Raw genomic sequence first — 18,147 nt, 5'->3', positions numbered from 1 at the left:
AACAGGTATTACTCGACCTATTGCTACCTTTAACTATACCTTAACCAACCAATCAATAAAATATTTTTTCCTTAATGCCCCTATAAGCCGACAAACTCATCGATGTTTATAATTTGAAACAGTTGAAAGCAAGCATTCAAATCATTGATATTTATAATTTGAATTGTTGATCTTGATGTTTCACGTTGAGAACAACAACTATAGCAAGGTTGGTATCAACAATTTGAATCATCGATCTCGATGATTCATATTTAAACATCGAGATAAATGATTTAAATTTGTTGATCTTGACAGTTATAACAAAGTTAAGTTGACACAATTGAATGAAAGATAAACTCAATAATTTGAATTGTTGATCTCGACAATTTAAATCACGGAACTCATCAGCTGAAAGAAGGGTGAGGCATTAAGGAAATTTACTAAATGGACCATCAACTTTGTGCATAAAAATTAGGTGGTGTTTAGAAAGAAATCCCTCCATTAGGATTCACAAGTAATGAGAGCTGTTATTGACACCCCAATTTAAAAGAGAGCTTCTATTGGCACCTGGACATTTACTTATTACACCCCAATTAAAAATAAAGAAAGTACATGAATAATTGAGAATAAATAAAAGTTGAGGTGTCAATAAAAGTCCTCTCAATTGTTTATTTTTTTCTTGCTACATTTCTATTTTTTGGGTTTATAGGATTTTTTACGAGCCTAATCATAATGGTAAACTACCACTGAAATTGTTTAAAGTGAGCATTATAATGTGTTTTAATGTTTATTTTGAGCCAAACCATGTAATGTTTGAAAATGTGTTTTAATCTTTAATTGGGGTGTGATAATAAATTCAAGAACTTATAAAAAAAAGAAGAAAATTTAATAATAATTCAAGAAATTGAGATGTAGTAAGTAGAAATTGGGGTGCTAATAGCAGCTCTCATGCTCATCCACACGCGACCGAATTATGAACCGAGTTGGTTTTCTTGTGGCAAATCACCAGTACAAATTCGAACCGAGTGAACCGACGAACCTGAACCAGGCATCACAGGTACATTACATGTTAGAGGACCAAAAAAAAAAAAAAAAAAAAAAAATCCGAATTTCATCTGAGCGAGAGAATGATCACACTGGTCTTAGCTTCGTTATTTATCGCTGCAATATTCGCAATCTTATTTAAATTCGCCATTGCAGATGGTAATAACCAAAACCCTAATCTCTCTCTTCCCCCATATTCATTTTGAGCATTTTAAGCATTAATTCGACCATAGTTTACACTATTCGTAGTTGGATCATTTGTTATTCTCTCTCCTTCTCTGTGGATTTTATAGGAGATTTCACATTACTGTCAAAAGGGCGTGTGAAGCAAGAAGAAATCGAAGACAAGGTTTGACTTTTCATTCCTGTCGAATAAAACCCATATCTTAAATTTGTATTAAGTATTGATTTTCCTCTCTCTCTCTCTCTCTCTCTTTAATTTTAATTTAAATTTTTAAAATTTTAAATTTTGCGTATATGTTCAGGTTGTTTGGATTACTGGTGCAAGTCGTGGAATCGGTAAGCGATTTAGTAGCAAATTTTCTTCTCGAATTTTAACTCTAATTATCGATTTAATATGTTTCAATAAATGTCGAAATTTGAAGCAGATGTGCTATGAAAATTATGATTTTTATGGATGTTTAATGCTGCTCAATTTCAGCAAAAAGAGTGTTTTGGATTTTTAGTAGAGTAGTAGTTTTTGCTAATCTTTTTTTATAACCTCGTGATTTTGATGTATTGTCGAACTTAACCTTGTATGTTGTTCGACTTAAGATTGGTCGGGTATTAATGGAGATCTCTTGTTCATATAGAGATTCATCTGTATTTCTATCCATATTAATTGTGGCAGTGCTAGAATGTAAGGATTTATTAATAGGAGCACGGCTTCTGTTAACTGTCTTTGTAGTTTTTTCCTCGTTTTTTTTAATTTACTTTTTGGTTCGGTAAGGGCAGTGTTTTGATCCGAGGTTTGTTGGTATTGCTACTCACAAACTTTACCATCTCATTGAGTTGCTACCTTCGCTGTATATACTTTTTTTAAACTATTCATGGGTTTTCTAACTATAATCTTTAGCCCCAATGGAAATGCACTCGAACCTTGTTATTTTTTAAATCATTGTGGTTGTGTTTGTGCTCACATTATGGTTTCAAGTATCACTTGGTCCATTCGATACATGTTGGAGTATCTATTTCGGGGGAAATCATAGAATTCAGTCATCTAAGTTATGAATTGACGAGGTATCAATTAAATTACAATTTATTATTTTTTTGATGACGAATTACAATTTATTATGCAGTGATGCTCTATAAAAAAAAAAAGTATTTTGAGCAAAATGTGCACGTAACTACAATGCATAAGGGGTGGTACAAGGATGTATTACAATTCACATTGAACAATATAGGGTCTTATTGATCATTGATGGTCCCAAGCCCGGATAAACAACGGTTACGATGGGTTGGCAGCTGATGTATGAATCCGCCACTCTTATACACGAATCCTGTTGTTACATTTCATTTAGTTCTTTCTAGCGTGTGTAGTATTTGATGGCGAGTATAGTAAAAATAAAGATAAAGTTTTGTAATTTTTTTTAATTCTATTTACTGACCCACACCATTTACAACGAGACTACGACTTCTTACACACACACACACACACAAATAAAAATAAAAAATAAAAAAATCAACAAGGTGCTGCCACAAAAGAAAAACAATAAATTATGAGATCAAGATATGTTAGTAATTAAGATAGAAACATGAGAAAGGATATAGATTTGTTAATGCCTAAAGGTCACCCCAATAGGACTTAGTACACCCCATGTTATCCTTCATATCGATGGCACACCGCTTCAATATTGGAGAATGCTCAAACAAACTCTTCAACACACTTAGAAAAATGCTTTAGCAATTTTCTTATGCGAACCAATGAAGGCTATTTATATAGTTTTGGAGGTAGAATGAAAGTTATTGAGAGCATTAAGCGAGAAGGCAAAAAGTCTTAACAATGATAACTTATCATTGTAATATGGAAAGACTTATAAAAAAGGCAAAATTACTCTTAAAACCACATTTATTAAAATATGGACCAACAGGTCTCTAGTTATATAATATGGATCTTTAAAGACCCCGATTTTGAAATGTTTTCCTAGTAGAGGCTTTATGTAACTTCCGTCACAATTTTTATCCAAAACTACTAGAAATATCCTTTATATATATTAAGTTATTAATTTGTCCTAAAGTATTTAATAAATTACTAAAAATGCCCTAATCGTTTATACGTTTCTCTTTCCTCTCTCTCAAATCTAACTAAAAAAAAGAGAGCTGCTAACCCCAACTTTTACCTATTACACGCCACATTTGTACATTATTCATCACACCCCAACTTTAAATGTTGATATAATTGAATTTATTGCTTGACCCATTTTTTTTAAAGTAAGATTTTATAATTGAGAATCTACTATCATTAATCAATAATTACAAATTTATAACTGAGAATCTACAATTATTCAGCTCATCTTGAAATTTGTAACCCTAGTTTATATGTTGAAGAATCGTGGAACGTCCGGTTTTTGTAAACCACTTTTGGTGGGGTTAGAAATTTCGGAATGGGCTGATTTTTTGTGAGGATTTGGCCCTTTTTAGGGCCTTCGAACGCTTTCCATTAATAATAGTAGATTATCAATTATAAATATATAATTGTTGATTAATAATATTAGATTCTCAGTTATAAAACCTTCTTTTAAAAAAATTGGTCAAGCAATAAATTCGATTGTATCAACATTTAAAAGTTGGGGTGTGATAAATAATGTACAAAATTGGGGTGTAATAGATAAAAGTTGGGTATCAACATTTAAAGGTTGGGGTGTGATAAATAATTTGAGAAATTGGGGTGTAATAGGTAAAAGTTGTGGTGCCAATAGCAGTTCTCTTCTTTTAATTAGATTTGAGAGAGAGGAAAGAGAAACATATAAAGGGTTAGGGCATTTTCAGTAATTTATTAAATACTTAAGGACAAATTAATAACTTAATTTATATATGAAGGGTATTTTTGGTAGTTTTGGATAAAAATTGTGACGGAAGTTCCATAAAATCTCTACTAGGAAAACGTTTCAAAAACGGGGTCTTTAAAGGTCCATATTCTATAACTAGGGACCTGTAGGTCTGTATTTTAATAAATGTGGTTTTAAGAGTAATTTTCTCTATAAAAAAAGGCTTATAACGTGATAGCTTATTATGGGTATTTGAAAAGACTTATCAAAATGGAAACTCTCACATGGTAGAGGTTCCACATTTACTCTCAATAATATTGGAAAAATAAAAAGTCTCTCATGGTTGAAGCTTTACCATTATTCTCCATAATTGATGGATCCATGGGGTGAGAGAAGTGAGAATTAATCTCGGCCCTTAGATCTAGATACACCATCATCTCTAAATCTTGGCCATACACCTATATCCCTTCTTTGCCATAATTTTCATGCTTGCAAAATTAATAAGAAAATATATTAAGTAAAAAATATTTACTAAGATAAAAACAATAAGTCCTTGTGGTCATCAAGGACTTACTATGTATACAAAAATTAGACTTTGAAAACTTTAGTAAAAATGCAAGCATTTGTGCACTTAAATTATGACCAATAACATAAGCAGGTATCCCATGTTAGCCTTTTGCAACTGATTACAATCTAATCCTCAATAAGTCAATTGATCCATGGCTAATATGTCTTTTTGCAGTAGTCCATGTTTGATCAATCAAAACTTAGGAAATATCAAATGAACCAATCAATCATCCAATGGGTTCCAAGTGTCCCCTAAGGACAAGTCTAGACATGCATCCATCGCATTTAGAGTCTATTTGAGTGTAAAGGGATTTCTCTCATAGCACATGCATGGAAAGATCTATCCTTTCGATCTTAAATTGCGGCTATCATCATGCATGTGGTGAAGGTCACTATCTTTGAGGTTTTAGGCTCTTGTCCTCTCAAGCCTTTGAACCTTCACACAAGAGGCCACATGCCTCATGCCTAAATCATCAGGCCATTATAAACCTCAATAAGGGCTAACCAGTAAACCCCAAAATGTGGTGTTTTAGGCCTTATGCTTGGTTTTAGGACTTGTGGTATTGGCCTAGCTCACAAGCCATACCAAGTGTCCGTGGGGAACATGTGCCCCTCCTCAAATAAACATTCATCATTATGATTACATAATACAATGAGTCAATGAAGAGTATTAAGGCCTCAATGGCCACAAAATTGCAACATCTAGGGCATCCCCAAAGGCAATGCATCAATAGAACACGTTAAATGTGGCTCTAGACAGAATTGAATGGTGGAATAAGATGAGGATGAGGACAATAAATATATGGATATTTTGAATTATGGTTCACATCTATAATTGGCCTTGGGATCATACTTGATCTAATTTTTCAGTGCTGGTTTATTGATCGGCAAAAAAAAACAATATATATATGACTGCTAGGAGAATTTTCGAAGGTAATATTAAAAGCTTACTAAATGGAATAAGATCTAGAAGTTTCTGATTTTCTTCTTCAAGAACATATGAAATAAGTCAGTAGGATCAGAATCAGAGCACCTGTTTTTCTTTTATCTGTACTAGGCTAAGGATTCCAGATAAATTACAACTTTTTGATTGGATTGGTAGGGGAGGTTCTTGCAAAACAGCTCGCTGGTTTAGGGGCCAAGCTCATAATTTCTGCACGAAGCGAATCTGAACTAGAGCGTGTCAAAACTCAACTTGTTGGTATATGCTTTCCATCTTAAGCTGTACATCTACTTTGGATTTTTACTCATTTATATTCAAATATAATTTTTCTTTTCTTTTTCCTAATCTCTGCCTAGTCTTTGCACAGGTAAACATGCACCAGAGGCTGTTAAGGTTTTACCTTTGGATTTGGCATCTGGTGAAGAATCTCTCAAGGAAGTTGTACAGAAAGCGGAGTCCTTTTTTCCGGATGCTGGTGTTGATTATATGATTCACAATGCAGCCTATGAACGCCCTGTAAGTGAAAAATATACATAATTGGATCTGCTAGAGATAACTAACTCAGAATCTATGAACCACACTCAATTTAGAGTCTAACAAAGCCCATCATGTACACTAAAACACACACATAGGTTAATAATGATTTCCACTATGTTTAAACGAATGAAAGAAATGCGTAAAACCTGAGGAAATAATTAATGAATAATGATGTTCCCAACTTACATAGAAGTTGGGAACACCATTTATAGGTGCCTAATGACGAGTAAAGCCATAGATGACGTGCTTATTTTTGTATTTCTCTAATCATTTAAAATGTGAATAGATACCATTTGAACCATGTAACAGTGGTACTCATTTTTGACGGATCTGGCTGTGCTTTTCACCCTTCTTGCTCTTATTTGAACATAAACATCTTGCTGTCATCTCCCTATTAATTGCTTAAGTGTGGGGAAAAAAAAAGAAACACAGATTCAAGACTTAAAAAATGTCTCATACAGCGTGCTTTCAAAATTTACTACTGAGAATTGGCACTATATTGCTAAATCACTGTAGATAATACTGCCTTGTTGAGGCATTAGGCTGATGATAATGTGCCAGTATGTTCGCCCTCAAAACAAAATCTAGGACTTGAAATGTATAAGGTTTTAGTTGTGAAATAGGTATGTGATTACTGTTTGCTTCTAACTATCCTTTCTTGGTTTGTTCTCTGGTTGCAGAAGTCATCGATTTTGGATGTGACTGAGGAAGGTCTTAAGGTATCATATTACTTGGGTCAAAACTGATCAAACAAAAATGTGAGAAAAAGAACAGAAGCACCCTGATGGTCAGACCCAATCTTTACTGTACAGATAACCTCATGGTCTGCCATGAGTTAGTGGGTGCATGTGTTATATGAATAGTCAGAGATAGTGTTTAACACTCAGGATGCATTGACCAAATTATTCCATCAAATAGTACTTGTTTGTGTTCTTCTCTATATTGAGCCTTCCCACACACACACAAGAAAGAAAAAGAAAAGAACTTATTTGGTACTCTGTTTTCTGATAACTAGGCTACATTCAATGTGAATGTTCTGGGGACAATAACTCTCACTAGACTCTTGGCACCTTCAATGTTGAGGAGGGGGAAAGGACACTTTGTTGTGGTATGTTAACATAAATTCCTTCTTTCATTTGTTATGATTATTTGAAGTTGTTCTTGAAACAATTCATGTTTATTATTGTTTTTTATTTTCATGGGAAAACTATTAGAGGGTGGGAAACTCACATGCTTGTTGGATGTTTTGGGGTTGCTTTTCTTTTGGTGTAAGCTTAGTCCGGGGTTCAAAGGTGTATTTTTTGAGGACTTTGTGTTTAGGTGGGGTTCCTTGTGTGAGGACTAGTTGGTGTTGAGTTGGTTTGTGTTTCTTTTTGGTTGGTCATCTCGAGCGTCTTTGTCTATTCTCTTTTCTTCTTTTTGAATAAATTTATAATTATAATTTTTTTTTTACAGTCATCTAATGGGCCACCTTTTGAATGTCCCTAGGCCAAGAGACTTACTAATCAAATGATCCTAACCATTCGATCGATGAACTATGAAAGACAGTGATTAAATGGGTAGTTTTGTGTGGTACATGCGATGTTGGGCTTTTGTCCATCCAAGAGCTGCTCTTATTGGTCATCGCTTCTTCAACAAGGGCATATTCATTTATATCGATGTCCTATACAGGTACATGGTGTCTGAAATGGTGCCTTCGAGGAGTCCAAAACGCCAACACATCATACACATTTATTATAATATGATATATTAGCTATACTTAACGTAGAAGATCAGAAAAAAATAGTAATAAAGAAATATATGAAAGCAAAAGAAAAAATTTCTATATATCCATTGCACTAAGCCCCTCCAACAACTCGCTCCCGATGCCATTAGGCATTACCTCAATGCTGGAACTGGAAATCTCAGCATAGCTGCCAATAAAAAGCATTTCCGGGGCTTCGGTTTCAATGAAAACCATCGAAAGAATCAAACCTACTTTCCACGGAATATCCCCTAAACAACCTACATCAAAAAATGAGAGTTGTTGAAGAGCCATTTTTAACGGCTTATACCCAAAATAACTTAATAAATTGTATTTCTAATCAAATTATTGTTGTGTTTATCAACCTAATAAATTAGTGTATGGAGGATGGATTAAGCCAAACCTCTTTCAAGAATCATTTTTATAGAAAATAAAGAGGTGACATTGTGTTACATTTAGGATGTATGTCGGGTGTTCCCATGCATATATATATGGCCAACATGGAAAAAATCAAAGTGTCGGCCCTTGTTACATTGGTCATTGCAAATTGTGGGTCCGTGCATCAATACATGTGAACATATGAAACTTTGAAATCCTTGGTGGGCACCTCTCTAAATTATTTATTATACTTAAATTATTTGACCTTCATTTCAAATGCAGATGAGCAGTGCTGCAGGGAAGACACCTGCACCAGGTCAGGCTGTATACTCTGCTTCTAAGTATGCTCTAAATGGATACTTCCATACTCTGCGTTCTGAGGTATATCTTTAACTTCTGTTTTTTGACAATTCAACATTTCTGCTTTGAACTTGATTCCATGTATGCATGCTGCCTTTGGCAGGACATTATACTGTACTAGCATGATTGATACATTGTAATTGAAAAATTGGACAAGCCACCAAACTGGACAAATCAATGGTTTAGTCTGATGGGCCAAGCTGAAGCATAGTTTCACGGCCTTATTGTGTGATATTAGATTTTCCCCATCACATGTCACAAGTCAAAGAGTTCTAGAATAGCACTGAAATCTCTAGAATGTGGTGGTCCTATATGGAAGAATCCACAAAGGAACATTTACATAGTTCCTTTAATATACCGTAAAAGTTGCATATAATCTTGTATACCATGAAAATATTTTAGAGTAGAGATGTTCTTGTTTTCAGTAAGGAAAATTCCAGAAAATAATGATACCTATTCTATGTTAAGGGGGATAAGTCCTCATCTGTATCAATCCCACATGAATCACCCAAACTACTTAGAGTAGATAGTATGACAATTCTGTTTTGCAAATCACTTGTGTTCTCTTTGACTGTTATCTTGTCTGGATTGTCTTAGGGAGTTGAGGGAACTCCTGTTTTCATTGTGGAAGACTGACTTGGAATAGATAAGGGTATTAGCATGAGTGTTGCATGAACATTACATGTGGAAAGGCTAGGTCTGGGAAAATAGGTAGGCTATTCTAAAATAAAATATTTATTAAAAATAAAAAATGTAAAATATGATGAATATTGTCTTTTATCTCTTATTTTTATTCTAAATGATATCTTTTATCTTTCATTTTATAAACCTAATGATTAAGGTCTTGTGAAATTTTACTAGGTTGAATGTGTAATCTAAATGGTTATAAAAAGTTGTATTATTACTCTTAACCAAAAACGCATTTAAAACATGTTTTGTACCTCTGATGATTAAAACGAGACCTTTCGAATTTTTTTTTTGTTTTAAACAAGTTCTTTTCACAAAAAAAAAAACTAAACACCTTTTTTTTTTTTTTTAATGTGGGATTTGATACATAATAGAACTTGGTAATTCATAAATGTAAAAATATATAGGATTTGATGATAATATCTTGAACAAAAGATTTGTTGATTTGTAAACTTTATTTTGGCATCATAACATGTATAAGTATGTTTGAGAACATGTTATATTGGAAACATAGAATAAATGTCTTATGTATCATTAAATATATACTTTAAAATTTTTTTTTTTTTATTTATATTTTATGTTTCATCGTTTTTTCCCCGTTTTCTACTTTTTTTTTCTGAAGTTTTCCGTTGCCATTTTAAACCTGTACTCTGACTTTGTGACTATGCTCTTAGCTGTCTAATATATTTATGTGTAATTAAACGGTCACACACATACAATGGGTGGGCCCGAAGATCATAATGAACTTTTTGGTGTGATGGTGGTCTCCATGATATGGACATTTAATTGTGTGGTCGTATTGTCCAACATGATCTCTATGTTGCCCCATACTCCCATCACCATATACATATTCTTTTGCTATCATGCTGGGTGAAATCTTCCTTTCTTTATAAGGTATTTTAGATTAGATTTATCTTATAGTTCCATATACATATTCTTTTGCTATTATGCCAGGTGAAATTTTCCATTCTATCTAAGGCATTCTAGAAGAGATTTATCCTATATTTCTATAAAAAAAACTTTATATGATAAAAGAGGCACTTCCAAATTGTTATGTGACGACCAATGTGTACCAATCAAACTACAAGGAGAAATTACAAGAAAAAAAATTAAAGCAGACATGTTTAATGGAATTTTTTTTGGGAAATGAAAATACATCATGTTCATGGATTGGGATGAGAGTGACAAATTTGATGTTGTTGATATGGATTAGTGGAAAGGCTAGAAACACAAAATAAGAATAAGCATAATTACAGAATCTAGCAATGGCCGCAATAGGAGATAAAATAAAGTTAAGTTTGTTCAAATGGTTTGAGCATGTAGAACAAAGACTAAAGGTTGTACAGTGAAAAGCAACACCTTGGTGTAGTCAAAAGGAAAAAAAAAAGCTCTAAAAGGACAAGAAGAAGGCCAAAAAATGACATGGATTTAGGTTGAATGTTCATATCTAAAGAAAGTCACATGCCTAAGCAGAAGATATAGATATGGATAAATTTAATGGTAAGTCTCTTTGGAGACATCCGATAAAATTGGAACAATACAGAGAATGGCAAGATAAGATTCACACTTCTGACCCCAAATATGAGGGGTAAAAGCATATAATTCCTTGACAACAAACCATGATAGACATTCTATGGCTTAGCACCTATAGTTTGAGAAATATATGTGTTTCTAAAGGTAAAAAAGCATTTGAGAAGGAAAGTTGCACATACAGAGTCTATACAAGAACTTTTATAACAAATTTTACTTTATGTACCTGATGTTAACATGTCATGCTCACGTTTGTTGCCCTCTTTCATGTTCACAGCTTTGTCAGAAAGGAATTAAGGTGACAGTTGTTTGTCCTGGGCCAATAGACACGCCGAACAGTTCTGGAACAAGCTCTTCAGGACAGAAGGGTTCTTCTGGGGTGAGGATTTTTCATCCATAAGTTTTGAGGCACACGCCCATTTCATAAAGCAACATTTTTTAGTATTATGTTACTGGTGAAAAGTATCTGACAGCGTCCCTAGTAGTTTTGCTAAATAAGAATCTGTTATGAGAGTCGAATTTGTTGATGTTAGATAGGAAAAAAGATACAATGTATTGACCCTTGATGCAGACCTTAACGGCACATTTTTTTGAATGTGATAAAAATTTGAAAGAGAAGTAAATTGAGTAAATATATTTGAGCACTATAATATTTTTTTATGATTAATAAAGAAAAATAACGTTCAAAAAACTTGAAAGAGTCTCCATCGCAATTGTCTAGATATAAGTCCTTTAGTCAACGAGTCAGCAACGTCATTGGCACTAAGGGATATTGAATGTACAATATCTCAAAACTTCTGCCAAGCAAAGTCAACAAGTCAAGACTACTGGTTAAAACTGCAATGGAAAACTTTCCTCCTCAGAAAAAAGGGAAAAATATAATAAAATAAAAAATTAGGGAAATATATAGATAAAATACATTAAACGTGTATTCTAAGTTTTCAATATATTTTTTAGCAAAAAATCCACTATTGAATATTTATACAATATAACATGTTTCCACACATAGTTATGCATGCTATGATGCTAAAAAAATGTTTTACCATATCTTTTGAGCAATAGCATGTAAAAACAAGCTTAAAACTTGTAAAGGTAGAGACCAAAGAGAAGGGAAAAAAAGATGTTAACCCCCCCTCCCCCATATCTCTCTCTCTCTCTCTCTCTCTTTCCCCAATAATTTTTTTGTTTTAAATTTTTTTTCCCCAAGAAAACACCTTTTCGCGTTTAATACATAAGGAACATTATTTATTTTTTTGTTGGAAAAAAATAACATTTTTTATTCGTTTTATTCACTAGAGGGACAAACCTTGTTCGTAACACAACTTTTTCAATCTTTTTCTACTCACTCATCTAGAGCTGACCAACTCTGTGTATCCAATCTTTTTGTGTTCATTCATCCATTGATACATTCCATTTGCTTCTTTTGGTGGATGTGAGAGGAAATGAATGGTAGAATCTTCAAAGATGAAGTCTCTACATGCATAAGACGATTAAGAAGATGAAACTTTATCTAAGGTTTTAGTTAGAACTTAGAAATTGGCTGTTGGTTCATGCTCCAGTCTTGATAAGAGATTAGAAGTGGTGAGAAGCTATGCTAGACATGTGAAGCCTAAAGGGCTTTGGAAGAAACCACCAGTAGGATCTCCAAAAATTTACGAATTCTGATGGTAGCTTTTATGGTCAAAGCATATCTGCCTTGGTGATAATAACACTGCATTTTGTAATCTTTTGCCTGATGAAGCAAAAAAGGTAGAATGGTGTTCAAGGTAATATGTTTTCATAGTACATGTTACATCCTTTAGTTAAATTATGAGTCGTGATTTTTTGACGCCCCCTTTGACACACGCCCTCATATTATGTGCAGTTGTGTATCCCAAGGAAAATAATCTATGGTTATAACACATGCTACGTAAGGGGGCATGTGTCAGAGGGGGGGAGTCAGAAAATCATTATTCTTAAATTATTTGTAGTTGGTAAGGCAAGTGTTGTCTGAAACTATAGATAATACAAGCAAGGGAATAATATTTCTTCATATACAGGAAGTCCTCATTTATTCGTGTTTGTCTATGAAACCCACTAATTTCTCTTAGCATATGAGAGAAGATTATCTACCAGCCTCTGGCCAAGTCCTGCTTTACAATCTGAGCTATTTCTAAGGGCCCAATCCTTCACAATAACCCATTGAATAGCCTTCCACCTCTAGAGAGTCTGAGAAAGCAATATTTGAAACTTTTAAGGTCTTTTGGATCCTTTATTTGCAGAAGGAATCTCTGAATGTGATTAGAATAAGAGGCTTTTTCATTTAGGCTTGCATTGATCTTTGACGGAATCTTAAAGGCTTCTGGAGAGAAAACTTACTCTCAAATTTTGGGTAGTTAGTTTCTATTTCTACATATTAAAAAAAGAAGAAGAAAGAAACTGTGTTGCCAACTCCTTAAAAAAGGTACAATCAGTGGCACATGTTCTGCAATAGTGCATATTACTTTTCTCTTAGGTACATGGTTATATATGAGATCTTGAGGTGATTGATAGTTGTCTCAACCTACTTGAATTATTCTACTATAGCTAGTGGTGCATACATATCACTATGGGTTCTTTTTTTCCTCTGCATTTTATCTGTTCTTATTCGTGAACAGAAGCGTGTCTCATCAGAAAGATGTGCAGAGCTAACAATTGTTGGAGCAACACATGGGCTAAAGGAAGTTTGGATATCGGATCAGGTTATTCTCATGCAATAACTGTTTTCGTCTTTATTTGATGATGCTCTTATTGACAGATAAAATTAAACAGGGGTGGGAGACTCGATTCTCCAATATAGAAGCATTTCCAACTTTCTTTCTTTTTTGATAAGTTAAAGAGTTTATTAAAAGGTGGTCAAGAAGTCAGCATCATTATTTATAGAGAGTTCGTATTGCCACACTAACTTTTGCTAACACCACCCCAACTGTAATTTTTTTGGTGATTTACATAGGAATTGGTGTGGCAATATTATTTCTCTTGTTGGTGATGCATCCAAATCTTAAGAAGGGCTGTTTCTAGAGACTCATTAATCATATTGAGTGAATCTCCCGTCAATTTTTTTTAATAAAGACCCATCTTTGGTTAACAGAATTATATCTCTGCTTCACCAAAATCCTTTTAACACCTATTGGACCAAAATATGCTATATTAATTTCTCCCTAATGTTTGAATTGAACTGTTGAGTGAATATTTTCCTGCACTCTTGGGTGTGTCATACACCAGTTAAGCCCCGTAACCCTCTTATATTCATAGTTCTCCCTGTCTTCAACAAATCGGTCTTTTGGAGTAGTTGATTGATTAACATGGTATCAGAGTGCTAGGTTCATATAGGTCACAGGTTCGATTCTTTCCACCCTTTATGGGTGAGGGGGAGTGTTGAGTGTGTATTTTCCTTCACTCTTGGGTGTGTCATCCTCTAGTTAATCCCCGTAACCCTCTTTTTTTCTTCTTCTTTGGCAGGCCACACGGACCAACCACCCAAGCATTTGTTCAGCAGTAAAATATAGCCACTTTTATGCGGAGGGAAATATAAAGATTTGAAGGTGTGACCTAGGGAGCAAACCTAGTCGCCCTTACCATCTCAGCTAACCCTTGATGGTTAGCCCTGTGACCCTTTTTATTCATAGTTTCCCCTCTCTCTAACAGATAGGTCTTTTGGAGTAGTTGGTTGGTTAACATAACATCAAAGGAGAGCTTGAAAATACCTTCAAGAGGCAACCATTTTCAATCTTTTTTTATTATATAGGTAACTGGGTTTGAACCCACGACTGATATTCCAATCTCTCTTGGACACCAATTTCTCCAGCCTAACGGAATCGGTGGAGCTTTTGAAATGACTAAAGCTCTTGATGATATTTCTAATTCCCATAAGGAAAATGCTCTTTAAGATTTTTTTTCTCCATGCACTTGCAATATAATCTAATTTTGAAAACTTTTTTTTTCTTGGGTCTATTGGTGGGTAAATGTTATTTCCTTTTGAAGGTGTTAGTTTGCTAATTTGGTAAAGTTTTTGAGTGTTGATACCATGACTTAGGTTCAAAACCCACCTTCACCCACTAATTACTGACCAATAACCTGCTTGCCTATCGGGAAAAAAAGAAAAAATGTGGCACTATTTCTTTGGCTTTTAGTAAGGTCGAAGATCCTTAATCTTTACGTATATTATTGAAGTAGTGGAAGCGTGTGAATCAATCGATTCAATTGATAATAACTTGGAAGAAATAAAGCAAAGAGCTAGAAATTAAGTAATTAAGAGAGAATATAAAGTTTGCAATAGAGAATTGAATTGAATTAATATGTATTGAATTATTGAATTTTGTTTTTGGAGCTCCTTACATAGATAACTTTATCATAACAACTTAGAAACCTTCAAAAATACTAAAAAGTAACTTTCTTAATCTATTTATAACATAATAACAAATTAACAACTTTCTAAACCTATTATAACCCAATTTAGACACTTTAAAGCACTTTTAATTATAGTTTAAAGAATAAAAATGAATTTAGAAAAAAAAATAGAAACTTGAAAACAAATTAGAAACTAACCAAAATAAAAACCATAATTTCTTTTGAGAAACTTATATCTAAATTTATTAAAACAGTCCTAACTTATTAAATAAAGACTAAAAAACTGAAACTGAAGTGGTCTAATTCTGGTCCAACCTGGTCAAGCCCGAGTTGAATAGGGTTGACTCAGTCAACTCGACCTGAAAATTCTTGGTAGATTCGATTAGCATGACATTCCTTCCTTTTTCCTTGTCCATTTTCTCTAGATTCTCAAGTGCAATCTGATCTTCCTCTTGTAGATGTTCGACATCAATTACTATATCATACTCCTTAACTCCTAAGAGATACTAACAACCCAAGTATCTAGCAGGAAGTAAATAGCAATATAATAAATAGGCTTTTATGTAAAATGGAAACTGTACACCCTTTGCTCTATCAAAGCCAAAACTTGATAAAGGTCAAAATTGGTTTACTTGTTCATGCTTTTTTATTTTGAAACTCTAGGTTATTATGCTAGGAAAGTGTTCTTTATTTTTTGAAGACAACAAAGTTGTGTGTCTTTTCAGTAGTATGCCACACATGATCCATCTATACCTCAGCTTGAACCACCCAGTGTGTGAGTGATCTATTAGATGGAAGATAGCTCAAAAGAATGAAGTGGCGATCCTTGACCTGACCTGGTCAAACCCTTGCAGACCCACGTTTTCTTCATGTTTGGCCTCGTGCAGGTTAGGTTTTGGTTAACCCATCTCAATCCAGTTGGGTTTGGTTCAATACCATAGTCCATAGTTACTTGGTAGAAGTCTGTTACTACTTTTGCTTCTCTTTGTTGCTTTTAGTATCCATGTTGTTGCCTATTTATTCTCTTGCTTCATTAATTGAGAATTTAGGATGGACTATTTTTTTTCCCGGACGTTGGTCCTTCCAAGGATGTCCCATGAGTAGAAGTGTTCTGATGGATTGATCAGCAGCCAAATACTGTAGTGTGAAGGGCTAAACTTTTATGCTTATCATGGATACAAAACTCAATCCTTTACACCATTGCAATTTTTCATAAATTTAAGCTTATTAGTATGAGCAAAGGTAGTTATAATTTATTTACTTCTCTCTGTTTTGTCAAAAGTTGGAATACGGTTAGATTATCCAAAAAATTGAACATCTGACACTTTTGCTCTGCCTTGCAGCCCGTGCTTGCTATTATGTACTTGGTGCAGTACATGCCAACCATTGGCTACTGGGTAATGGACAAGGTATCTATTATTCCATGTAACTCGGAATGGAACTTATGGGACACAGATATGGGCACAATATGCCTTTTTTTTTTTGGCTTATTGTGGGTATCCCCACCCTTCGGGTGAGACTAATCCCAAGGTCACACGCACTGGCCCCCTTGGAAAGTCCTACATGTAACTGGTTGAGGCGAGCGTCAACCATACCCTGGAGTGGACACATATGGGCACAGCACGCCTTTTTTGTTTTTTGCTTATCATGGGTATCCCCACCCTTTGGGTCATGGTCACACACACTGCCCCGTTGGAAAGTCCTACATGCAAGTGGTTGGGTCAAGGGTCAACCGTACCCTGGAGGGTGGCCCCAAGGAATTCATTGCTTCGTGGGGTGTCAAACACTTGATCTACCCTTGCTGAGGAGTTTATCGATGCTCAGCTTGCCACTAGGCCAACCCCTTGGGTTTGGGCTGTCAGCCTATAGGCATGGAAAATGTTTTTCAGGATGGGAATATGGGAGGAACCTGTCTATCATGCATGTGCCATAGTGTGTTACCCTGGAGAGGCACAATGGCCCTATGCTCGATGGACTAACTTCCTGCATCTACGTAATTGTCTCAACAGTGTAACTCGGCATTCTGCACCACAACCACGAGGTTGTCTAATGGAAATACAGAACTGTTTTCATCCAATAACTCACTTGTTTACACAAGTAGAATATATACTTTGAAAGTCATGTGCATAACATGGAGATAATATCTGAAAGTGAAGGGGGTGAAGAAAATCGATTCTCTTATGGTCATTTTCTTCTGACTCACATGTATGACGTGTTCTTTTATAGTAAATTATATGAACTGCATATTATGTCTCCGTTACCTGTAATGTCAAATATGGGATTGTAAACCCTCATGCTATGCACCATGTACACTCCAGAGAGCTCAACCTGGAACTTTCTTATGTATAGGAATGTTGCATTATATTGGTCCCCCAGTTTTCTGGTCTATTTTCTTTTTGGGTGTAGTTTTGATTCCAAAATTTTCTGGTCTTTTTTATTTGTTTTGTCATCTATAGATTGGTGGGAACCGAGTAGAAGCTGCTGCAAAAAAGGGCAATACTTATTCATGGAAATTGTTCTTTGGACACAAGAAGGTAGCATGAATCTCTCCACTTTTGAAATCATTTGCACGCCACCTTGCTTTTTAAAAGAGATCGCTCGATGTAAACTGTGTACTATTTATTTTAATGCAACTCATGGAATAAGTTCTGTTGGTTCTTGTGGAACCAAGGCTCTGGTCACTTTGTTTGCATTTATGTTGTTACTTTGTAACATAGGAGTCGGAAGGATTAGGGCTCTGATCTTTTTCATGTGAGTCAAGTATACATAAAATAATCAACTACTGATCTGTAGCTGTAGATGGGGTGTGTACCTGGAATGTGTTCTTGGCTAGAATGACTATACAATGCGTTGTCTGACATGTAGAAGTGTGCCCCTCCCCATTTAAAAAAAAAAATGCAATCCCTATCAATGTTTTTGGATTATTTATTTTCCTTTCATTATGATTCCTTGCATGGAATGTAGCATCAACAGAGAATTTGATTGAATAATTTAAAAAAAAAAATTGCAATCCTTATCAAGAA

General features: G+C 34.5%; 1 protein-coding gene across 4 annotated transcripts; it reads left to right on the top strand.

The window, feature by feature from the left end:
* Positions 1-1,021: 1,021 nt before the first annotated feature.
* LOC147401906 (NAD(P)-binding Rossmann-fold superfamily protein) lies at positions 1,022-18,031 on the top strand. Of its 4 annotated transcripts, XR_015178745.1 has the most exons (13): positions 1,022-1,182; positions 1,317-1,372; positions 1,509-1,542; positions 5,680-5,778; positions 5,888-6,036; positions 6,738-6,776; positions 7,073-7,165; positions 8,462-8,560; positions 11,034-11,135; positions 13,393-13,476; positions 14,237-14,374; positions 16,468-16,533; positions 17,581-17,623. XR_015178745.1 is itself a non-coding variant. In XM_086443382.1 (12 exons), the coding sequence occupies exons 1-12, from the start codon at positions 1,107-1,109 to the stop codon at positions 17,665-17,667; spliced, it is 984 nt and encodes a 327-aa protein (XP_086299508.1). In that variant the 5' UTR covers positions 1,023-1,106; the 3' UTR covers positions 17,668-18,031. The 4 variants fall into 4 exon arrangements, 3 of the variants coding, with proteins under 3 accessions (XP_086299509.1, XP_086299508.1, XP_086299510.1); XM_086443382.1 differs by lacking the exon at positions 14,237-14,374 and having other exon boundaries at positions 1,023-1,182; positions 17,581-18,031; XM_086443383.1 differs by lacking the exons at positions 14,237-14,374; positions 16,468-16,533 and having other exon boundaries at positions 17,581-18,031.
* Positions 18,032-18,147: the final 116 nt, after the last annotated feature.

This window comes from Akebia trifoliata, chromosome 5, assembly GCF_017979445.1.
Source record: "Akebia trifoliata isolate Shusen 1 chromosome 5, ASM1797944v1, whole genome shotgun sequence".
NCBI classification, from domain to species: Eukaryota; Viridiplantae; Streptophyta; class Magnoliopsida; order Ranunculales; family Lardizabalaceae; genus Akebia; species Akebia trifoliata.
The sequence above is the reverse complement of the archived record's forward strand: the minus strand, read 5'-3'. Positions and strand labels throughout refer to the sequence as shown.